Here is a 25,585-nt window from a genome sequence, read left to right as displayed (position 1 = left end):
AATCCCGGTGCTGAGTTAATGTGCAGCGGCTAATTGTATAGCTAATAGGCTATGTTTTTGTAGATCAACTGGGGTGAATGAAGCTACAGCAACCAATGCAATAATGGCTAGGGTAATTTTTGCTTGTTTTTGCTGTTCTCCAAATAGCATTTTAGGGTTTTTAAATTGTATAGGAATGCAGTTAATGAGCTTCAACTTTAACTAAGACCTGTACTAAGGCCCTAGACTCGCTCAGGTGGAACAAATTTGAACCTTTTTTCAATGCCGATTTGAATGTCATTGAGAAAACAGAAAGGTGTCAAAGAAATCCTTTCCGAGTTTAACGGTGCAATATGCAGAAATCACTCCACTGTTTCCTGGTTATAGCCTAATTTCAGTTTATGGGATAAAACTAGCAATGTATACTGTAGATAATCATTGTACCATCTAAACCACTGTGAAATGTATTTTCAATAACCAAAAATATTGTATTTTCAGCTGGTTGAAGTTGGTGTCCAAAACCGAAAGTAAAAGACAAAAAAAAATGAAATTTAAGAACGGGAAGCATAGAAATAGTGCACATAGAGTAGATCTACTGTTTGTTAGACTTGCTTTCAATGAGAATGACCGATCTATAACTCAATTTGGTCTGGTCACCAAAAAAGTTACATATTGCAGCTTTAAAAGTAATCCTAGAAGTAATCATCTATTCTTTTCAAAAGTACCTGTAATCTGATTACAATATCTTTGCTGGTAAAGTAATGGATTACAGTTTATTTAATTATTTTGTAATCCGTTACTTCCCAGCCCTGAGCCTGAAGGCTACTGCAAACCATAAACATAAACAAGCTTTCGAAAACAGTTATTGGCTACCTCTCTCTGTTCAATGACAATTACACAATGACCCCGCCCTTTGTGTCAGAATGATTGCGCCTGCTCAGTCCGCCACTCTGTGCTTTCTCCTTCACTGTGTCCTATTGCGCGAGACACAGAACGTTCTGAAACTTCGCTCAACGCCCCGCAAATAAGGTAGGACATTTATGGCACCTTCAGGGATATTTTATTGTGAAAAGCTCTCACGGAAAAGCCTGCCTATTGGATTGATACTGAAAATATATTTCACTTATTTGATTGTTGTTTAAATGGCTCAGACGCGTAAAGTGTGGAAGCGAGAATACAGTGTGGTAGGCCACAGCATAGTAGGGCTGCAGGACATACAGGCCTGTCTGTCTAAACAGTAGATATCTCAACACTTTAGGAATATTTAAGAATTATTTGGACAAATTAGATTCGTATAGCACTAGACTATGCAGGTTTATTATAAGCTATATCATTTATTATGGGCTATACAACCTAAAATATACAGATTTGATCGCTAACAAGTGCGCATTACGCACAGTGTTTAACTTTTAGTGCCAATTACATGTCGTTTCAGAATTTCAGCAGGATATTAAAATGGTTAAGAGATATTGTCAATTTTATTGTAGATTTTGTGATTTGTAATAATTTCGAGAGACTATCTATAGTTCAAGCGCAATAGGTTTTTGTAAACAGAGCAATGCATTGAACTATGAACAATGGAGACCTAGTCTAGCCATTTGTCTCTTCCAAAGGGAAATATATGTAATCCCATAAATTACACACTATATGATAGTGTCCGTGTTTTTGTAAAATGTTTAGTAAAGTTGAAGGCCCGTTAACAGCATGGTTTGTGCTGCAGAAACAAGGAGGGTTAGGTTTGTCTTCGGGTTGGCACGGTGGTCTTTACGCACGCTGGTTCTGGTGTAACATGCAGCAAATAAATAATCCACTTTCGATTTTTGGAGCCACCTGACCTTCTATGTTCATTCATGAGTGTAGTAGACGGTCGGCCCACCAACAGGAATAAAAGTGAAAAGATTGGGGATTTCAAGTGAACGTGAAAACATTGTGTGATAGCACAATAAGTGTTTTGCTCTTCTTGAACCTTTGTCGCACTCCGAAGTTCTGGAATCCTATTGCGCCGCCGCCTATGGACAACAAAGAATGATACAAACCTTGCTTATTTTTGTGGTAGTAGTGTCTGAAGCAGTAGGCCTAGGCCTAGTAATACGCCTGATGAGAGAAGTCCTATAGATAGTTCTAGTAGGTTCAAGTTTAGACTCGTTAAAATAATGCTATTAATCACAATCTAGGCAGTGGTGTAAAGTACTTAAGTAAAAGATACTTTGAAGTACTACTTAAGTCGTTTTTTCTGTATATATAGGTCCATGTACACAGGCTGAATATCAACCCCTATAGAAACATGGCTGTCCTGAAGTACCTGGCGTTGGGTGGAAGGAATGCACTGTTGAGTAGGTCAAGATGTGATGCCACACGGCCAGACTGCTCATTTGGCAGGATTAGGCAGCAGGGCAGCATTTTCTGAGCTAAACTGGCCAAGGCGCACCTCCAACAACAAGAAGAATTCTGCCCAAAACAATTACAATTTCTCTCAATCAGTGGCGTATGGGCTTTTTAGGTGAGCACTGATGCCGCCCTTTGATAAGCAGTGCCCACTTTGTCAAAGGCAGGGGTGCAAAATACTTTGCGTGTCCATTCCCAGCACACCTCTCCAGGGTGCTGTTGGAGAGCCACATCTCTGCAGCGCTCCACCAACATTCCCTTAATAACAACAAAAATCGAACAGAAATCATGTATCAGATATAGGATTTGGTAAAAATAGTATGTGGCCTTCTCTGTAGCCTAAAGGCTGGACATAACATTAATGACAGTATAATTAGACAGACACTTTTTACCAAATGCAGGTTTCTCCGATCAAATAGCCTAACCTAAATGCCGCTCAATCAAATAGAAAATTTGCTGTCATGTTAACAAACAACATTTCCTAAAAACAGGACAGGTCAAAGTAAAAAGGACAATGAAGAATGGACAATTACAACAGTGAGTTTCATCCCATTGTCATGATCAGTGGTTTCAAGTTTGTGTCCGTACATTTTTGATAAGCTGATCGTAGTAAAAAATGTAATATTTCTGCATTTCCCATTGTGTAAACACATTGCAAATAGGCTTGCGATAACTCCTGATAAAGTTGGGTAGCTGATATTCAGAGCTTAAATAGCCAAATCGGCTAGTCACAGGAATCAGGACTAATAAAGCCAATGCAATGGCCTGTTTAAAAAAACGGTGGGCCTACCACATGGATGGGCATTCATACAGTTTCATTGTGGGCCAACATGGTAGGCTACACCACAGTAAGCACGAGCCAACGTCTTTTTTTTGGTCCTGTCTGGATGTCGTTTTTTTGTGTTACAAACGGTAGGCTTACCACATAAAATTACATTTCAGGCAACACTGTAGACTACACCTCAGTAAGCACGGACCAACGCCGACACCTTTTGGACGTCTTTTTTTGGGGGCAATTCCGGACCGGCCATGATTTACACATCCACGGACATTGGTCTCACCTATGGCGGCAGAACGGCAAGGACATGGGTGCATGGGTAGCCATAGCTAACCCATACACCACTGTACATTCAGGCTATAAATTCACAAGGTGTAACGTCACTTTCCCCGACCTTATCTCTGTCACAAGTATTGCCGTGTTGAATGGAGGACCAATACGCAGCAGGAATGTGGATGCTCATCTTTTAATTATATAGAATGAAGCGTACACAAAAAAACAAGAAAAACAAGAACGACGAATGACAGTTTTACAGGCTAACTCCAGAATGCTTAGCAGTGCAAAATATAACTACCCACAAACTACAAACCAAACACACTCCTACTTATAGGACTCTCAATCAGAGGCAACTAGAAACACCTGCCTCCAATTGAGAGTCCAGCACCCAAACCTACACATAGAAAAACTAACCTAGAACATACTAACCCAGAACATACACCCAAAACCCAGGAACACATAAATAAAACACCCCTCTACACCACACACAAAAAACCCCACCATACAAAACAAATATACCTCTGCCACGTCCTGACCAAATATAATACAAATAATACCTAAATACTGGTCAGGACGTGACAATCTCACACATTCCACTACCAACATGCCACATAGGCCCGTCTGGGTTACACTGCATGAGAAGATCTGTTTTATTAATTGCTGAACATTATCAGCCTACATCGTTTGTTAAACATTGGATTAAAAATAGACCAAGGTATAATGGTTTAAAAAACATTTACTACTGAGTAACAAGCATATAATAATGGTTTGTACGCCTTTTATAAGCAGCCCTTAAGTAAAGCGTCAGCCTCGCCTGTCCCTAGTCGGTCTCCATCACCAAACCAGTGTCTTTGGGCTGACATTATCATTTTTGCAGCTAACTGATCTCCCCAACAATGATGCTTAGTCTTTATGCCATTCAAACAAAATAAGGACTACTATGGTGAATGATTGTCTGGTTGGTAACTACATTTCCCAGGATCCCACTGGATGTGTTATGCCTATCTGTTGTCAGTTGTTTTCCTGTCAGGTGCGTAGCTGATTTATGGATGTCGTTGTGACCCCTAGAGCTCAGTGAATGTGTTTTTGACATTGTTTGGGGGACAGGCTAGTGAAGTTGTCAGAGAGGGGACTGTGCGTGGGGAGTGAGGAATGGGGGTGTGGGGGTGGATCACGGTAGAGGAAAGTAGGGGTCGAGAGAGGATTTATGGGGGTGGGGGTTGGGTGGGAGTGACGAGGTGTGTGAGGTTAGGGTTGCAAGAGGTAGAGGAGTAAAGCACCCATTTCAAAATGGCGTGGCCATATGAGGTATGGTGTCGAGTTCACCTGGGTTATTTATAGAACAGAGGTTAGGGGAGAGGAGGAGAGGGAAGGAGAGGGAGAAGGGGGAGGAGAGGGTGAGGAAGCTGGGAAGAAGGAACTGAGTAAGGAGGGAAGAAAGGGGGCAGGGTGTGTGTGTCGGTGGGGTTGGGGGGGGTGATTGACAAAGACAGATTCCACACCATGCTGAGTCTGCAGAATGCCACCCTTGCATCAGTCAGCTGACTAACATAAAGCCTTTGAGCATGGACAACAGCACTGAGACAGGCATAGAGGACAAAAGGTGCGTCTGTGCGTCTGTCTGTGTGTGTGTGTGTGTGTGTGTGTGTGTGTGTGTGTGTGTTTGTGCCTGTGTGCTAAATTCCCATGCGTGCGAGGTGTGTGCGTGTGTTTGTGCATGTGTGCTATATTCCCAGTGACACCAGGGTAATCACCACGAAAGCAAATCATCCACCTCACCGCTGTGCCCCCAAATCACCAGATGCTCTCGGTACCACAGTATTGTATGTGTGTGTTACCAGATCACTATGTTCTCATAGATGGGCGTGTGCTTGTCATCTATAGAGCCTATGGCTTTGGGTGATAAGCATGTCAGCCAACATGTCAGTCATACGGGCCATAGAACAGTGTTATTGTTTTTATTTTAAATAGCTTTTTACCCATTTTTCTCCCTAATTTTCGTGATATCCAATTGGTAGTTACAGTCTTGTCCCATCGCTGCAACTCCCGTTACGGACTCGGGAGAGACGAAGGTCGACAGCTATGAGTCCTCCGAAACACCACCCTGCCAAGACGCACTGCTTCTTGACACACTGCTCGCTTAACCCGGGAATTGTATTTATTTAACCTTTATTTAACTAGGCAAGTCAATTAAGAATATTCTTTTTTACAATGACGGCCTACCAAAAGGCAAAAGGCCTCCTGCGGAGACGCATGCTACAAAACACACATCACGACAAGAGAGACGCCACAACACTACATAAAGAGAGACCAAAGACAACAACATAGCATGGCAGCAACGCATAGCAACACAGCATGGTAGCAACACAACATGGCAGCAGCACAACATAGTAGCAGCACAACACATTGTACAAACATTATTGGGCACAGACAACAGCACAAAGGGCAGGAAGGTAGAGACAACAATACATCACACGAAGCAGCCACAACTGTCAGTAAGAGTGTCTGGAAGCCAGCCGCACCAATGTGTCGGAGAAAACAACATACAACTGGAGACCGAAATCAGCGAGCATGCACCCGGCCCTCCACAAGGAGTCGCTGGAGCACGATGGGACAAGGACATCCCAACCGGCCAAACCTTCCCCTAACCCGGACGATGCTGGGCCAATTGTGCACAGCCTGGGATCGAACCCGGGTCTGTAGTGACACCTCAAGCACTGCGATGCAGTGCCTTAGACCGCTGCGCCACTCGGGAGGCCCCATAGAGCACTGCTTTATCAGTGTTGAGGACACACCCTTTGCTTCAATATTAGAGTAATAGTTGCAGGCCCTGCCCTGGAGACGCGCTCATGGGGAATTGATCATGTGTTCTGCCAAATGTGAAGAGCTCAGAGGAAAGGGACAGTTTGATTGCATATGTGGCTATAGAGTCACAGTGCTACATGGACTGTGATGATAACCACGCCAGTATAGGGCATGCAACAAAGAGACCGCAAACTTAAAGAGACTGCTTCGGCTATCCTTTCCAAAACCACTTCCAACAAAAGGCAGCACCTAAAACTCAATACAAATTCACAAAGATATCCAGTCCATTTAAGCTGAAACAGACCAACTACAGAGTACAGACACCACCAGCATTGTCGTGAACAGTGAGAGATTGCATGCCAAAGTCTTCTGTCCTTCCTTCCCCACATCCGAAGAGTCATGTCAGACAAAGGAGGAGAGAAGGCGAGCCTGGTGAGGAAGGAGGGGGAGAGTCCAGCAGCACAGGCCAGTCAGAACAAAGGAGCTCCCTGTGTGCCATGTTGCCACAAGGGTGAGTGGGGGAGATACGGAGGTGGGGGAGGTGGGGGAGAGAAGGAGGTGCGGAGACAAAGATGTTATCAGGGTCCCCTCGACTAACAGGTAGATTGATCAATCGATTCAGAATCTATCATACAGATGTATAGCACTTATTACAAACACACATGTCAGAGAATAGGCTTTGTCCTAAGTCTTAGACCGCCTTGTCCTTGCCTCTGTTCCTTCATGACTTCTGATTTGAAAGGACTTGACCGGTCACATAATATGTTCAATATGACAAGCCATTAATCTGAAAGGTAGGAAGGTATGTAAGAGGGTTGGGACACAGCCCCTGGACACCAGCAAGAGCATAAAGAGACACACTGCCATGGCAAAGTCACCTTCATGCACAACCCGGTAATTTATCCTAGCAGAGACTCAGGGGACCCTGGTGACATCATAAAAGCTTGTGTAGTGCAGTTGTGTGCAGTGGTGATAGTTGCTGACCAGCCAAACTCTGGCTTAGGCTTACTGTCGCTCAACAGCACATAGTAGAGCGAATGCTGTGGCGTATACTGTGATTGCTATATGGCATACATCTTCTTCCACTTCATGCTAACCGTTTCATTCCCAGGCAGCTAGCTACGAACAATGCTGACTTAGGCAAAAGAAGTGGCAAGATTTTAAAGGCACAGTTCACCCCAAAATCAACACATTTTAATCATACCATGGCCCCATTCAGGCTGTCCCTAATATGGTGCCATGTGGTTTCCTGTGGTTTCCAGTGGTCAAAACACAAGTCAATACCATTAAGTTAAACCATGCTAGGTAGCGGTCTGCTAATGGACTGATGCCAGGAATAAATGGAGTTAAACAAATTGGCTGGGCTAAAGTGGGGATGTAGGGGGGAGCGACAGGCAATATATCACAGGCCCAGTAGACCAGACCAGGCAGGGCCAGTGTAGCTGGCAAGGCCGTCAGTACTTCGCAGTACGTTGGCTTTACAAAACACACCTTAATAAAGGCTTCAACAAAACTTTGGATACGACTTTAGTATGAAGCAATGTATTGACCATTCATACTGAATAGCCTAGTATGCTAGTGTGGATATTATTTAGGACACAGGCAAGGAATGTACGAGGGACTTACCAAGGGTAAGGCATTAGTGGGCCTGTAGATCCTCTAGTTAATAGACGCTGTGTGGTGTGTATGTTGGGGTGTGTTTGCTTCTGTTGAAAACCTTTCTAGAGCAGCGTGTGGGTGTGTGTGTGTGTGTGTGTGTGTGTGTGTGTGTGTGTGTGTGTGTGTGTGTGTGTGTGTGACTGTGTGTGACTGTGAACGCATGGATAGACACTGTGTGTAGGCCTAGATGCTGTGTGTGTTTGCTTCAGTTCAAAGCCACTTCACCATAACACAGCAGTGTTCTGTGTGAAGTCATAGGTAGGTACTGTGTTGGGCCTATTTTGCATAGAAGTAATGTGATGTTTTGCTTGTGTGCTGGAGGTCGTGCTCCATTTGTACAGCATTTTGCCTCCTGTGACTCAGAAAAGTGATGTTGAGGTATCAGAGATACACCCCAAACCTGTCTCTCTCTCTCCACAGTCACCATGGCTGTTCCTCCTGCATATTCAGACCTGGGAAAAGCCGCCAAAGACATCTTCAGCAAGGGCTATGGTAAGCCAGTAAATTCCCCAGCCCCCCACCCACCACCACACACAATAAGAAAGGGAGGACACAATTACATATTTCATGTGTCTGTAAGCTCTTAGGATCACTCCAACCTATGTCTCCTCTCTTTCTCTCCTCTCTTTCTTTCTCTCTCTTTTGCTCTCTCCCTCTGAGACCATAAACCTCAGCTGGTCATCAAGAACTCTGTGACCTCTAACCTTATTTATGACCCCAGGGGTCAGCGGATGGGGGCTGGGACTCAGTGTGTGTGTGTTTTTAGACTTGTTTCATGCTCATTTATATTGAGTCAAACAGTGCCTCTTGTCATCTTTGTTTCATACCATTAGATCTACTTTTCTGCAAATGTTCTTGTTTCACAACTGTAAAGCTTGGATGACCCTCAATGAAGACCCTCAATGAAAACCGTCATGTAAATTATGTATCCAATAACGAAGGGCTACAGAGAAGTATCCCAAATCAAAATGGGGCTGCTCCTCTATTTTTTATGAATAGAAACATGACTTTTCTTTTCCCCATCTCTTCCTTCTCCTCTTTCTCTTTTCCCCTCCAGGCTTTGGAATTGTGAAACTGGACCTAAAGACCAAGGCCCAGAGTGGAGTTGTAAGTACAACCTCTCTCTCTTTCTATCTCTCTCTTTCAATCTCTTTCACATTTATTGAATTCCTCCTCTGTTTTATACCTTAAACCATATGTTTCTTGGAGTTTGATGAGAGCGTGGTTGTCCTATGTTTATTTTGCATACAACCTTCCCACAACTTTCTGGGAATGGTGCAGGATACCCAGCTAGCACATGACGTTCTGAGAACCTTAGGTGGGAATTTCAGTACTTCAGCATAACATTTTCTGCAGGTTTCCTCATGGTTCTATTTAAAGTCATGTTCTCAGAACATTAAGAAAAAACCACAAGAAAACATTAGTAATGTTCAAAGAATGTTCTAAGAATGTTATTTAAAAACATATACATTCTGTTCTCAGTGTCAACAAAACTTTCTATATTCTACCTTAAGTGTGTTCAGGTGTGTTGGCTGCATCCACTAATTGGCCACACCTGATCTTAATGAGTGCTTGTTTCCTTTGTAATGGGGTCTGTTTGAATAGACAAAAATGAACAGCTTTGTCTGAGTAAAAAAAAAAACGTCATGATAGCTCCATCATGGTGGTGCAGTGGACTAATTCCATGGATAGAGAACAGAAGATGATAGGTTATCAGAACATTATTTAATTACCTTAAAATAACCTATAAATCCGTTAATAAAACCTCCCAGGCAAACTTTCAGAGAACCATAGTAAAACATTCTTAGAACGTCCCTGCAACCTAAAAATGAACGTTCACAGAACATTTTCACTTCTATTTTCAGAATGTTTAAAAAAAAGTTTTACCGGTCAGAAAACGTATTACTTTGTTCCCAGGACCAATGGGAAACCAAAAACCCACAACTTCCCTATGAACCAAATGTGCTACCTGGGGGTAGACTCCTCTCTAAGCTAAAATATATTTACCTGGGATTGCCATGCAACACTCATTGATCAGATGTGTAATATTTGAGAAATACTAAGACACACATTCACATTACATTGTGGTGCTGGGGATTAAATAAACCACGTTTTTCAAATAATTTATCACAGATGTGTAACATTTACATTTAGGTTACTCTCGATCAGAGTGACCCATGCAATAGTCTGTGTGTTTGTGTAGTCTATCCTTACAGTATAAGCTGCATGTCTAGACTCTAACCTCAGGGCTGAACAGGAAAGTTAAAATGGCTGACTCACTGTCGCTGGCTGTGGTGTGTGTGTGTGTGTGTGTGGTGTGTGGGGGGGGGGGGGCCAGAGAGTCTGACAAGCTGTCTAACCCAGTCAGCTTGGCAGATCACTGTCTGAGTACAATCTACCTCTACGTTAGAACAAAATGGATACCGCCCATAGCATTGCTGCTCCCTAAATACTTTGTGTATATTCTCTTAAAAGTTGTTACGGGCAACAATACTGTGTGCAGGATTATGTTAGTTTTTTTTGTCATTGTCTTCATCTTGTTTCGGCCTGTACACATTTTGGATATGGTCGATTCCAGAGTTATGGACATTACATTTGCAGGCAAAATCACAACTTTAATGTCTCACAGAATGCACAAACAAAATGTAAATGTTGATGTGTATGTTTATAGTACCCCTTGGGGGGAGTGTATAGCCCCCCAGCAGACTTCTAAATATTGGCATGTTGGAGAAACAAAGAAAATAAGAAGAGTTCTGGATGTTACATGAAATGGACAAGCTTTTTGGGAAGGGTGAACATATTAGCAAACGTCTGTGAGTTTGCAAGTATTAGGTCAAAACATGGATCGCCATTTTGAAGGAAAGGCATGGCTGAACACAAAAAAAGATCATTTAGAAAATATTGTCATTTCCATTCTTACTTTAGAGAGGGAAAACGACTTTTATGGATGTTACACCCTCCATTATGGATGTTAGAGTCTGAAATAAACATTCAGGTCTTAAAGATTTCATTATCAAAATCTATCATAACACATTTGTTGTCATTTGGATGGTTTTTCAAAGGTCAGCAGAAGGCATAGTACTTTAGGATTGCATCATTACAGGTAGCCTGAATAGGCCAGTACTGATTTTCTTCTCTCACTTTATATATATCAAAATGAACCTTTACCAGTTAAATGTAGACCTAAATATAATTAAAAAAATTATATTACAACTTTTCTGAAATATGCAAATTAGACTATATACATGTGCCTATACTGCCAATCCACCTTTCTGGACACTGGATAAAGTCTGTATATTTTGGGGGGCTTTCATTTGAAGAAGAAAAAAAACACTCCAGGACTATTCAGATTGTTGAAAAACACTTTTTATTATCGTTCTATCTAAAAAATTACAAATAAACAGTACTGCCATGTATGAGAAATGCATTTCAGCATATATTTTCCAAGAGAATCTTAGCTAGAACACGTCATTTTCAAGATATCAACAATTGCTTCAGTAAAAGTCTGAAGAATACATCCCAGAACAACCACACAATCTTCTGAAGCTAAAATATGATACATCAATATCCATCCCATCCACCACCGTAATGGAGGTTATGGATATCATAAAAATGAAACGAGAGAAACCAATTATAGACCATGTACAACCTTGAAAGTTCTCTTTACAGAGAAAGTTTCAAGGTGATCCGATGTAAGGTGCATGTTTTACAAAAACATTTCCTTAACTTTATGGACGTTATATTGTCTGTGCCATTCACACCCCTATCATTACAAGACTGTAGAAGACACAAACACAACTCAAGACACTTCAATTTGGTCTGTATTGTTTCATTAACATCTCATCTGGGGGACAGCTGTGAGTGGAAAAACAAGCTATGTGAGCCCTTTCTAAAAGCCATGAAATATGATTGACTGAAAAGCCTTTTTTGAGACTTGCTGTAAATGGTCAAAATTCATGCAATTTCCTTCTTAAACTTTTCAAATAAAACCTAAACTCCAACAAAAACCTAAGCATAATTATGAACGTGGTTTCATTTGGGCATGCTCATGTTGACCTTTCCACGGAACTGCCCATATCTATATCAGCCATTTGAATAACTAATCTTCCTCTCCCTGCGATTGTATTGAATCACAAAGCAGATTTCATGAAATACACTTTACTTGGACTTGATCATTTCCCCCAAAAGTCAAGCGTTTCCTGTAAATTAGATGTTGTATATCTATGATTCACAGTTCAAACAAGCTGGTGCAGTTTTGGTATCTCTGGTACACACATTATGTGCATTAGAATCTTCTTCTTTTCTGAAAGAGTGGAAAAGTGATTGAATGTGAATATCTGTATGGTTCTGACCTAACGATATCTGCCTCTCTCTTTCTCTGCCTTTTTTCTGCTTCCTCTCTGGACTTCATTGTCAGATGGTAAGGGTGTGTGTGTGTGTGTGTGTGAAGGCTTTTCCTCCTTACAGCTGTTCTTGCAGCAGTGTCCCAGCTGATTGATTGATACGATTCCCATTGCACTGCTAAGGCCATAATGACATTAACTCCTATCCCCAGACAGACATTTAGACTGGTCTAACTGGCCCGGTTACTGTTCTACAGGTTACTGGTCTGCCAGTGACCAGATGACTGGCTTGAGCATCTACCACTACTCAAAACGGTAGCTGCTGACTACAGCCAGTCATGCAAACCTAAGAGGAATTGCTTGGCAGAGATGTGGTAGGGGTACTTATCTCTTTCCCTGTCTATTTCTCTTTATCTCTGTATCCCCGTCTCTTTCTCTCATCAGTGAGGAGTTATGCTAAGCTCTCTTTAACAGCCTCCTCTCCTGTAACAACAGTTCCCCTTCTCTTCTACATTTTCTCTCCCTTGCTCCAGTTTCTTCTGCTGTGCTCTCTTACTTCTCTGCTGTTAACCATCCCTCATTTCCCTCCTCCTCACCCGCCACTCTCCTTCCATCTCTCAGGAGTTTGCGACCTCAGGCTCCAGTAACACAGACACAGGGAAGGCCGCAGGTAACCTGGAGACCAAATATAAGGTGAAGGAGCTGGGCCTGAGCTTCAACCAGAAATGGAACACAGACAACACCCTGACCACCGAGGTCTCCATAGAGGACCAGGTGAGTTTGAAACCAGTTTAGCCCAAAATCAGGTTACACCGCACCAAACCAGCTCCGGACAGCACTTGATGTTAACTCATTGAACACCAGTATGTAAATGCATCCAATAGACTCTGATCATTAAACCCAAAGTTTAGTCGGTAATATTATTACCCCTATTGTTCTCATTGTTCTGTATCTGCTGTTCACCAATATGTAATCACTGGAGGCTACTGACGGGAGGACGGCTCATAATAATAGCCGGAACGGCGCAAATGGAATGACATCAAACACCTAAAAACCGTGTGTTGGATGTATTTGATACCATTCCACCTATTCCGCTCCAGCGAGTAACCACGAGCCTGTCCTCCCCAATTAAGTTGTCACCAACCTCCTGTGTATGTACTGTATCTCCTTCTCTGTCCTGTGTTTCTGTAGTTGGCTAAGGGCTTGAAGCTGGCTCTGGACACATCGTTCGTGCCCAACACTGGGTAAGCTAATCACTCACTGGTCAATCATTACCTCCCTCCATATGCCTTAGTGGTGCACACAAACATTAAGGATTTTGAAATAAACAGCACCAGTAAAGGCAGTAAAACGGTCACTTGGGCAGTTTATTTCATCCGTTGTCAAATTGGGGAACATAATGTCACAGCAATCCTGACACCCTCTCTACGTTCCTCCTGTCCCCTTCCCCTCTGTCTGCAGTAAGAAGAGTGCCAAGCTGAAGACTGGTTACAAGCGGGACTTCATCAACCTGGGCTGTGACCTGGACTTTGACATGGCCGGCCCCACGGTCCACGCTGCTGCCGTGCTGGGCTATGAGGGCTGGCTGGCTGGGTACCAGATGGCCTTCGACACAGCCAAGTCCAGACTGTCCCAGAACAACTTTGCCCTGGGATACAAGGCTGGGGACTTCCAGCTCCACACCAATGTGTGAGTACCTCTACACCTAACCCTAACTACTGTCCAGCAGAGGTTGCTTTGTGTTTGCGCAGAGTTGTTTTCTCCATGCGCAATTGTTGTTGTCATGATCCACCAGAAGTTGATTTAAGAGCTATGTAGCACCCTACTGATGAAGCCCATGGTGTTTTGTCCTCTCAGTAACGACGGTACAGAGTTCGGTGGCTCCATCTACCAGAAGGTGAACTGCCACTTGGAAACAGCCATCAACCTGGCCTGGACGGCTGGCAGCAACAACACACGCTTCGGCATCGGAGCCAAATACCAGCTGGACAAGGACGCTTCCCTGTCTGTGGGTACCACAACCACACATACAGAACCACATACCAGTCCATAGTGCCAGAACCAGAACCACACAACCATCCAAATACATGCTTGTCTCACCTCTTTGTGTCTGTCTGTCTCCCCCTGCAGGCCAAAGTCAACAACGCCAGTCTGATTGGAGTCGGCTACACACAGGCCCTCCGGCCAGGTAACTCAAAGCTGACCTTTAGACCAGATAACTAGCTGCATCTGTCTATATCTACACACCTTGCCTATTAGTACAAGGAGTTGGTTAGAAGAAAGGAAGAGGTGATGTCTATGCTCTATATATGAAAGGAGCTGTACTTTGTGTGTGTTAAGACTGGTGTCTCTCTCTGTAGGAGTGAAGCTGACTCTCTCAGCTCTGATCGATGGGAAGAACTTCAACGCAGGCGGCCACAAGGTTGGCATGGGCTTTGAGCTGGAGGCATAAGGATGGAGGGGAGAGGGGGATGGGTGAAGGAAGGGAAAGATCCCGAATCTGACAAAACACACACACACACACACACACACACACACACACACACACACACACACACACACACACACACACACACACAGAGAGTGCGTCTTTTGGCCTTAACCCTACAGCCCTTAGCACCCTCTGAGACCTCCAGCACTATATTAAAATGGACAGACTGTCGAGAACCAAGTGTTTTTTTGGTTAGTTTTAGGTTCACCATCTCTCTGTATTATCTTAGCAATACCACTACGTAAGGGACATCTGTCATGCCATGGCACTGGAGCAGGCAGCCAGCGAGCAAGTCTCAAATAACACTCTATTCACCAGGAGTTTACTAATTCACATAGGGCTCTGATCAAAAGTGGTGTACTGTATGCAGAATAGGGTGTTTGAAACAGACAAGTCTGAAGTCAACCTTTTGTTCCACTTCCTCCCCATAAGCAGACATATCCTCTTTTCTGTGCGTGCACCTTTTTAGTAGGGTTTGATTGTGTGGTATAATTTCACTTTGCCTGAGATCATGTATTTAATCTACTTTTGACTTGTGACAAAATAAATTAGATTGACAGTATACTTTTGTTTGTGTATTTGTGGTACATTCTATTGATTCGATCAAAGCCAGAGGGGAGTTGTTTTCAAGGAATAACTTATTTTTTAAATGTCATGATGTTCTGTTGTCCCAGACCTTTTACAGACCTGTTTGTGGATGGATGTCCACTTTCAGTGATACATTAACAGGGACACATTGACACGAGCATACTGCAATAAAATGGGCGGCCAAGAACTTGAAAATGAGACCGTTTGATTTTCGGTTTCCAAATCAGGGAAAATATCTGTAGTACAGAGAACTTGAAGATTCCACCTTGACAGTAAGATTTGTTGACTGACTTGTATTCCCATTCCAGAACATAAAGCAATGTAACAATGGCTGAATGTTCTGCCCAGAGCCATACATTTAGAAAGTTAGGCCAACATTCTGTTACATAGCATTGTTTAATTATTCCCCATGTAATGTTAAGGAAGCTAACCTGGCTGCCATAGAATGTTTAAGTGTCATGTAAATGCATCATAATGCAGAAACCGCCGTGGCCTACTAAATACATGGTTCTGGTTCTGCCTAATGTCCCACTGTTTTCTCAATGTCTCTTGTTACCTTTGTTTTGACCATTTCAACTCTCTGTGTGTAAGTATCTCTGATTGCCGAACTAATACCCCATACATTTCTCCATTTGAATTCTCTTATTTTGGTTCAGAGTTTTGAGAAGGCATACAGACATGGTGGATATCTTCCTTACCTCTTTGTAATTACATTTTTTTTGTATTTTATTTTCTGAACTCTACCACTATCATGCAATTTTGTGTCTGCTGTGCTTGGGAGAGGGAATGTTGTCAATAGTTGAAACCTCAAACTGGAATTCATGGAATAAAGAAGAATTTCAAAATCTTTGTGTCCTTGTTTTCATCCACATTTTGTCACTTGAGAAATACTGCACCAAACATCTTGGTTAGATGTAAGACCTCGGCAAAACCGAGGTTATCTTAGATTAATTTGGACTAAGTTTGACAAAGTGTACTGGCTACGGCGTCAAACGGTACAAAATAAATAAATAATAAATGCATGAAATGAAATGTATGCATTCACTACTGTAAGTCGCTCTGGATAAGAGCGTCTGCTAAATGACTAAAATGTAATATTGCTGCTTTTTTCTCGTTTTTTAAGCAAAGGTATTTTAACTTGTTATGGATAGGGGGCAGTATTTTCACGGCCGGATAAAAAACATACCCGATTTAATCTGGTTATTACTCCTGCCCAGAAACTAGAATATGCATATAATTAGTAGCTTTGGATAGAAAACACTCCAAAGTTTCTAAAAATGTTTGAATGGTGTCTGTGAGTATAACAGAACTCAAATGGCAGGCCAAAACCTGAGAAGATTCTGTACAGGAAGTACCCTGTCTGACCATTTCTTGGCCTTCTTTGTCATCTCTATCCAAAACAGAGGATCTCTGCTGTAACGTGACACTTTCTAAGGCTCCCATAGGCTCTCAGAAGGCGCCAGAACGTTGAATGATGACTTTGCAGCCCCTGCCTGAAAAACAGTAGCGCATTTGGATAGTGGTCGATCTGAGAACAATGAGACGGGTGCGCGCATGCACGTGAAGAGTCCATTTTGGATTTTCAGTCTTTGAACGAAAACAACGACTCCCGGTCGGAATATTATCGCTATTTTACGAGAAAAATTGCGTAAAAATTGATTTTAAACAGCGTTTGACATGCTTCGAAGTACGGTAATGGAATATTTTGAATTTTTTTGTCACGATACGCATCCGCGCGTCACCCTTCGTTACCCTTCGGATAGTGTCTTGAACGCACGAACAAAACGCCGCTATTTGGATATAACTATGGATTATTTGGAACCAAACCAACATTTGTTGTTGAAGTAGAAGTCCTGGGAGTGCATTCTGACGAAGAACAGCAAAGGTAATCAAATTTTTCTTATAGTAAATCTGAGTTTGGTGAGTACCAAACTTAGTGGGTGTCAAAATAGCTAGCCTGTGATGGCCGGGCTATCTACTCAGAATATTGCAAAATGTGCTTTCACCGAAAAGCTATTTTAAAATCGGACAATGCGATTGCATAAAGGAGTTCTGTATCTATAATTCTTAAAATAATTGTTATGTTTTTTGTGAACGTTTATCGTGAGTAATTTAGTAAATTCACCGGAAGTGTTCGGTGGGAATGCTAGTTCTGAACGTCACATGCTAATGTCTTGTCTTTAAAATGGTGTAAAATAGTCATATGTTTGAAAAATAGACGTTTTCGGATTTTCGAGGAGTTTGTATTTTGTGCCACGCCCAATCATTGGATATTGGAGCAGTGTTCCGCTAGCGGAACGTCTAGATGTAAGAGGTTTTAAGGGAGTATGCGAGCACAGATGTTCACTTCGCCTAGCTGAATTCTGCTAGTAGCTAACCGAACCTATGTACGCGGACACCTTTACAGTTTGTTACAATATCTATCAAGCAGATAGTTCCTTGGTGGTTGAAGTTCAATTCAACCAGATACACATACTTACACTTAACAATAATAAGACTACAGTAAAATACAACAAAATCAAACAACCAAATATTATACTGCAAAATATATTGAAACATCAATAAAAAAATATACAGTATACACAAAAACTCAGAGGATATCCTGCATCAGCCTTAGTTATGTAAAGTGAATTTGGAAAGTATTAATTCGGAAAGAATATAAAAGCTACAGCTAAAACTTTGGTCAGAAAATATTTTGTGGCAAGCATAAAATAAAATATTTGAAAGATTAGGAATCATCACCAGAGTTCAGACCAGACTTGACCCCTTTAAGGACCAGTACCACCAGGACCTTAGTCAAGAGGACAGTTTGGATCTGACCAGGCCACTGGTTTAAATACAGCTATGTCACCTGGTTCAGTAAATACATTTTCCCCATTCAAATCTACTGGATTACTCCAATGCGCCATGGTGTAGATTACAGGGGGTGTTGGCCATGTTAACGTGGACACCCCCATAAGCCTGGAAAATATCAATTTTGAATTCAATACATTCTTTTAGGGGCAACTACAAGAGTCAATATCAATGTCAAATGGCGCAATGCACTCTGTTGCAGTAAGTCTTCCCCACCACACAGCAGCAGCAGAGGACCACAGCAGGGAGTCTGGAACGGGACACCGCTTCTGTTTGACATCAGCTTGAGACACACCACATTAACACACTATCTGTCCACCAGTCTGTCCACCTGAAGGTGATAGGTGTGTGTGCATGTGTCTGTGTGTACTCACGGCTGCTGTAGGCTGGGTCTGGGGGTCAGTAGAGGGGGAACAGAGGAGGAAGAGCAGACCCCATCCACATGACTCCCACTCACGGGGCTGCGCACTTTACTCTGAATAACAACGAAGGATACACACTGATCAGGGGAGTGTGTGTGCGTGTTTCTATATATATTTGTGAACTCTCTCCTGTAGATTCACTCTCAGCCATCCTCTCCTATTCACTCTCAGCCATCCTCTGTACCAGGCCCTCTACATGGAGTAGCAGCTCCAGCACACACTGACGACACACCACCGTCTTACACACACAGCGCCAAGTCTAGTCTATCAAATGGCTCTTTTAAGCTGCTGCTACTCTCTGTTTATTATCTATCCATAGTCACTTTAACTCAACCTACATATACATATTACCAGTGGTGGAAAAAGTACCCAATTTTCATGAGTAAAAGTAAAGATACCTTAAAAGAAAATGACTCAAGTAAAAGTGAAAGTCCCCCAGTAAAATACCACTTGAGTAAAACTCTAAAAGTATTTGGTTTGAAACGTACTTCAGTATCAAAAGTAAAAGTATAAATCATTAAACATTTCTTATATTAAGCAAAACATATGTTTTTTTGTTTTTTTTACGGATAGCCAGGGGCACAGTTCAACACTCAGACATAATTTACAAACTAAGCATTTGTGTTTCGTGAGTCTGCCTGATCAGAGGCAGTAGGGATGACCAGGGATGTTCTCTTGATAAGTGAGTAAATTAGACAATTTTCCTGTCCTGCTAAGCATTAAAAATGTGACAAGTACTTTTGGTTGTCAGGGAAAATGTAAGGAGTAAAAAGTACATTATTTTCTTTAGGAATGTAGTGGAGTAAAAGTAAAAGTTGTCAAAAATATAAATAGTTAAGTAAAGTACATATATTCCAAAAAACTACTTAAGTAGTACTTTAAAGTATTTTTACTTAAGTACTTTACATCACTGCATATTACCTCAATTACCTCGACTAACCGCACATTGACTCTGTACCGGTACCCCCTATATATAGCCTCGCTATAGAGAAAGAGAGATCTGGAGACAGAAAGAGATAGAGATGAGGAAAGGGAGGGGGAGAGGGGAGAGAGCGGGAGAGCGAGAGGAAGAGGGAGAGAGGTCGTTTCCCATTCTATAATGACATGTTCTCAGAATCACAAATAGAATATCAGGTGTCTATAATCTATATGACGGTAAATGGTCATGAAGGGAGAAGTGGTAAACCAACCTCTGGGTTTCTCTCTGAGTTTGCAGAACAACTCCTTGGCCTTCCCCTCTCTGTGGCCCAAAAGAGGTGAGAACAGAGAATGAACATTTACAGTATTCGCTCACTAAAGGCCAAGCATCAGCTGACACGACGAAGCTGGTTAGATGTATTTATAGATCTTGCTCTGAGTTAACTGGACTGTTGAGATGTTTCTGTCGGTCTCTTACAGTTGGTCCAGGGCCTCTCCACTCATCCACAGTTGTCTCTTGAGCTCCACAATGTCTGTCTGGAGGAGCATTATCTCCTCTCACGTCACTGGGCAGCTCACGGCTGGGTTTCTCTTTGTAGTCCATAATAGTTTGCAAGCCCTGCCACATCCGACGGGCATCAACAGCCGGTGTAGTAGGATTCAATCTTAGTCCTGTATTGACGCTTTGCCTGTTTGATGGTTCGTCGGAGGGCATAGTGGGATTTCTTATAAGCGTCCGGATTAGCGTCTTGATCCTTGAAAGCGGCAGCTCTAACCTTTAGCTCGGTGCGGATGTTGCCTGTAATCCATGGCGTCTGGTTGTGATATATACGTACGGTCACTGTGGGGACGACGACGTCGATCCACTTATTGATGAAGCCGGTGACTGAGGTGATATACTCCTCAATGCCATTGTATGAATCCCGGAACATATTCCAGTCTCTGCTTGCAAAACAGTCCTATAGTGTAGCATCCGTGTCATCTGTCCACTTCCGTATTGAGCTAGTCACTGGTACTTCCTGCTTTAGTTTTTGCTTGTAAGCAGAAATCAGGAGGATAGAATTATGGTCAGATTTTCCAAATGGAAGGTGAGGGCGAGCTTTGTATGCATCTCTGTGTGTGTAGTAAAGGTGGTCTAAAAAAAAATTCCCTTTGGTTGCACATATGAAATGCTGGTGGAAATGACGTAAAATGGATTTAAGTTTGCCTGCATTAAAGTCCCCGGCCACTAGGTGCGCCACGTCCGGATGAGCATTTTCTTGTTTGCTTATGGCCTTATACAGATTTTAGAGTGCGGTCTTAGTGCCAGCATCGGTTTGTGGTGGTAAATGGACGGCTACGAAAAATATACATTAAAACTCTCTTGGTAGATAGTGTGTTCTACAGCTTATCATGAGGTACTCTACCTCAGGCGAGCAATACCTCAATACTTACTTTCTTAATATTAGACATTGCGCACCAGTTGTTATTGACATATAGACACACACCACCACCCCTCGTCTTACCGGACGTAGCTGTTCTGTCCTGCCGATGCATAGAAAACCAAGCCAATTGTTTATTATCTGTGTCGTCGTTCAGCCACGACTTGGTGAAACACAAGATATTACAGTTTTTAATGTCCCGTTGGAAGGATGGTCTCGAACGGAGCTCATCCAGTTTATTCTCCAGTGATTGCATGTTGGTCAATAGAACGGATGGTAGAGGCGAGTTACCCACTCTCCACTCACAATGCCCCCGGATCTGCGCACCTTGTATCTCTATCTTTTCTTCATGCGAATGGCGGAGATTTGGGCCTGGTCCAGGAGAAACAGTATATCTGTCATCCCCTGATCTGTTTCAACTGTCCTTGTGCTTGTTTCCACCCCTTCCAGGTGTCACTTATTATCCCCGGTGTATTTATCCCTGTGTTTCCTGTCTCTCTGTGCCAGTTCGTCTTGTTTGTCAAGCCAACCAGCGTTTTTGTGTCTCAGCTCCTGCTTTTCCCAGTCTCCCTTTTCTCGCACTCCTGGTTTTGAGCCTTGCCTGTCCTGACTCTGAGCCCGCCTGCCTGACCACTCTGCCTGCCCTTGACCTCGAGCCTGCCTATCGTCTTGTACCGTTTGGACTCTGACCTGGTTACTGATCCCCTGCCTGTCCTGACGTCGAGCCTGCCTATTGCCTGGTACTGTTTGGACTCTGACCTGGTTTATGAACTCTCACCTGTACCCGACCTGCCTTTTGCCTACCCCTTTTGTTATAATAAATATTGGAGCTCAACCATCTGCCTCCTGTGTCTGTATTTGGGTCTCACCTGGTGCCCTTATAATATCCTTCGCGTCAGACTCATTAAAGAAAAAAAATCTTCATCCAGTTTGAGGTGAGTAATCACTGTTCTGATATCCAGAAGCTCTTTTCAGGCATAAGAGACTGTAGCAGCAACATTACGTACAAAATAAGTTACAAACAGAATAGCACACAGAATAGCACAATTGGTTAGGAGTCCGTAAAATGGCGGCCATCCCTGTGGTGCCATTATACACAGTGTATAACAACATGCTCACATATTCACATATAGAGAGTAGAGACAGTTGCTTTAAGTTTAATTCTAGAGGAGAGAGAGAGAGAAAGAGAGAGAAAGAGATGGCCCATTTTCATTATTATTTTTCAGTTTTCTTAGCATTAGAGTTTGCGTGTACTCACGGACAAAGCGTATATTTTCTGGCATTGTGGATGGGGTGAACTGTGGCTCATAGCTGCAGGAGGAACGGTCAAACGGAAACACCAGAGAAAGGTCTGTCCACCTCCCGTCTATCTCCTGAGATAGAGAGAGAGAGAGAGAGAGAGAGAGAAAGAGAGAAATAGAGTGAAGATCCGTGAAGACTTCTCTGAGCTTTCTTATTAGACTTTACCCCTGCAATATCATGACTGCTCTATATGAAACACATTTTGATTGGATTATAGATTAGGTATAACATCAGATAGATTAGTGTAGTCGATGGCACACTGCCCCGCTTCTCCCTGTGGCAGCAGGGCTAGTCCCTCCTCCAATAGTAGTTCTTGATTGGTTGGACAGATGTTGGTCTCACACACGATTTGTTGCTGCAGATCAGCCACGCTCTCATTGGCCGAGACAGAGTAGGTGAAGATCTTAGCAGACACCATGTTCAATACTTGAACCACCTAGAGGGCTCCCGAGTGGCGCAGCGGTCTAAGGCACTGCATCTCAGTGCTAGAGGCATCACTACAGACCCTGGTGCGATTCCAGGCTGTATCACAACCGGACGTGATTGGTAGTCCCATAGGGCGGCACACAATTGGCCTAGCATCGTCCAGGTTAGGGTTTGGCCCGGGTTAGCCGTCATTGTAAATAAGAATTTGTTCTTAACTGACTTGCCTAGTTAAATACAAATCAATAAATAAATAGAGAGAAACAGAGAATAAACAAAACCAATCCTTCTATTACAACCGACTGTCTTGCCAACCAAGGGTCCTGTGAGAGAGATTTGTATTGAATTAAAGACAGAGAATGGATCTGAACGTGTGTGTCTGTGTAGTTTACCTTTTGCTCCAATATAGTCACAAGCTGAGAGAAGCAGTCGGAGGTGGTCTAGGGGTCTGCCTCGCTCCTGGGGAGCCCACCTCAGCATCAGCTGCAGCCAGCCTTCTAGACGCACTCAGCAACAGACTACAACACAAATACACACCCCAATTATCAAATTACTTATCTTATGTTTTCTTCAATTGAAAGTACTTTAGTGGCCAGGAGCAATGGCCCCAGGTGGCGTTGTAGCGACTCACGTGTTAAGGTTGTTGGGCTGGGGCAGGTGACCTCCCCTGTCAGGTCCTCATAAACCACAATGTCATGATCCTGCTTCAACTTCAACTTATTATGCCTGAGAGAGGGAACGAGAAAAAGAGGAGAGAAAGAAAGGAGAGAGACAAAGAGGAGAGAGAGAGAAAGAGGAGAGAGAGACAGAGGAGAGAGAGACAGAGAAGAGAGACATAAATAGGAGAGAGAAACAGAGGAGAGAGAGAGAGAGAGAGAGAGAGAGAGAGAGAGAGAAACAGAGGAGAGAGAGAGAGAGAGAGAGAGAGAGAGAGAGAGAGAGAGAGGGGGCAGATAATTTGTATAATAACTATAATGTTGATATATTCACAGGCATTCATGTATGCACACACACAGACACACACACACACACACACACACACACACACACACACACACACACACACACACACACACACACACACACACACACAGCTAGCTTGACGATGCCAGTACTGTCAACACTGGCCACAGAGGCCCTTGTGGGCAGTACACACATCCTCCCTCATTCTTCAGTTCTTAACAGACTTTGATAGCGTGTTGAAATACAATAATATTATAACATGAGTCTGGAGTGTGGCCTATCATAACCAAACATCCTACCCTCTAGGAATAACATTCAACAGGTTTATTTTATTGTAGCTCAAGATTGTAAACAACAGGATGAAGAAACAATGGGTATGTGTGCGTGTTTCTAACAGGTGCAAGAACTACAAGAGGGTTAGCTGAAGGGTGAGAGCGGACATAAAACTGGTTTATTTTCCCCAAAAAGAAAAACAGTGAAAAAATGTATTTGACAAAGAGGAATCTATAAGAGCTAAAAGAACAGAGCTAAAAGAACAGAGAGGGGAAGTGAGATCAGTTGTACCCACAAAGCATCTCAGAATGGATCAACTCATAAAAGTTTATCTCAGCTGGTAATCACGACAGTTTGAGGTACAGCAAAGGAAAAATAGTGATGACACTCATTGACATTAGTGCAAATGATAGGGAATAACCAATTGCAATGAAATCGTCAGCTGTGAATTCTATAGCACGCTTCAGACAACAACGGTGAATGTGACTGTTGCAATGGTAAAACGTTTGACATCATTTTCGCCTGACATGATCACTTTGCCTTGTCTTAATCTATGGATCATTGGGAAGCTACCGTCCCACCAGGCCAACATCCGGTGAAATTGCAGAGCGCCAAATTCAAATTACAGAAATCGTAATATTAAACATTCATGAAAATACAAGTGTCATACATAATTTAAAAGCTTATCTTCTTGTTAATCCAGCTGCGTTGTCAGATTTCAAAAAGGCTTTACGGTGAAAGCACACCATCGATTATCTGAGGACAGCGCCCCACATACAAAAGCATTAAAAACATTTTCCAACCAAGCAGATGCACCACGAAAGTCAGAAATAGCGATAAAATAAATCCCTTACCTTTGAAGATCTTCATCTGGTTGCAATCACAAGGGTCCCAGTTACATAACAAATGGTCCTTCTTTATATCCCAAAAAAGTTAGTTTATTTGGCGCACTTAATTCAATAATCCACCTGTTTCCTCTCGTTCAAAATGCATACAAAATGAATCCCAAACGTTACCAATAAACTTGGTCCAAACATGTCAAACAACGTTCCTAATCAATCCTCAGGTACCCTAATATGTAAATAAACAATACAATTTAAGACAGAGAATACCGGAGACCATTACCGAAGATAAAGAACGAAGTACACGCACTCAGCGGAACGCGCTACAAACACTACAGCCAAAATGGGAGCCACTTAGAAAAACTATGAATTCTATCTAATTTTTCAAAAAACAAGCCTGAAACTCTTTCTAAAGACTGTTGACATCAAGTGGAAGCCCTAGGAACTGTAATCTGGGAGGACTTCCTTTTATATTCCCATTCCCAGCCATTGTAATCAGAGGTCAGCTGAATTTTTTTTCTTTTTCTGGATGGATTGTCCTTGGGGTTTTGCCTGCCAAATCAGTTCTGTTATACTCACAGACAATATTTTAACAGTTTTAGAAACTTCAGAGTGCTGTCTGTCCAATTATATGCATATCCTAGCTTCTGGGCCTGAGTAACAGGCAGTTTACTTTGGGCACCTCATTCATCCAAACTTCCAAATACTGCCCCCTATCCCAAAGAAGTTAATTATCGCCTAATATGTTGGCATGCATAACCTTCTTTTTTTTAATACCAATTCCAATGGTTATGAAAAGCAGAATTCTGTACACTAATAATTCAATATTAAACTAGTTATGGCAGAAGGTTGAGTATGGCATTA

At 42.6% G+C, this 25,585-nt stretch overlaps 1 protein-coding gene and 1 pseudogene across 2 annotated transcripts; one reads left to right on the top strand and one right to left on the bottom strand.

The window, feature by feature from the left end:
• Nucleotides 1-910: 910 nt before the first annotated feature.
• LOC106585056 (non-selective voltage-gated ion channel VDAC2) lies at nt 911-14,896 on the top strand. Of its 2 annotated transcripts, XM_014170812.3 has the most exons (10): nt 911-1,008; nt 6,619-6,734; nt 8,303-8,374; nt 8,940-8,989; nt 12,847-12,999; nt 13,417-13,469; nt 13,687-13,914; nt 14,083-14,233; nt 14,356-14,413; nt 14,586-14,896. In XM_014170812.3, the coding sequence occupies exons 2-10, from the start codon at nt 6,623-6,625 to the stop codon at nt 14,675-14,677; spliced, it is 969 nt and encodes a 322-aa protein (XP_014026287.1). In that variant the 5' UTR covers nt 911-1,008; nt 6,619-6,622; the 3' UTR covers nt 14,678-14,896. The 2 variants fall into 2 exon arrangements, with proteins under 2 accessions (XP_014026287.1, XP_014026289.1); XM_014170814.3 differs by lacking the exon at nt 6,619-6,734 and having other exon boundaries at nt 912-1,008.
• A 6,553-nt stretch (nt 14,897-21,449) lies between these two features.
• Nucleotides 21,450-24,471, bottom strand: LOC106584927 (inhibitor of nuclear factor kappa-B kinase subunit beta-like; annotated as a pseudogene).
• Nucleotides 24,472-25,585: the final 1,114 nt, after the last annotated feature.

Source organism: Salmo salar, chromosome 24 (genome assembly GCF_965601325.2).
Source record: "Salmo salar chromosome 24, fSalSal1, whole genome shotgun sequence".
In the NCBI taxonomy this organism is placed as follows: domain Eukaryota; kingdom Metazoa; phylum Chordata; class Actinopteri; order Salmoniformes; family Salmonidae; genus Salmo; species Salmo salar.
Note: the sequence above shows the minus strand (reverse complement) of the source record. Positions and strands in the feature narration are given on the sequence as shown.

Excerpts from the sequence above, each read along its gene's own strand:
- LOC106585056 (XM_014170812.3), top strand. The coding sequence starts at position 6,623 with ATGTCAGACAAAGGAGGAGAGAAGGCGAGCCTGGTGAGGAAGGAGGGG. Across the intron at positions 8,990-12,846 it reads CCAAGGCCCAGAGTGGAGTT|GAGTTTGCGACCTCAGGCTC; the intron begins GTAAGTACAACC and ends TCCATCTCTCAG. Across the intron at positions 13,470-13,686 it reads TCGTTCGTGCCCAACACTGG|TAAGAAGAGTGCCAAGCTGA; the intron begins GTAAGCTAATCA and ends CTCTGTCTGCAG.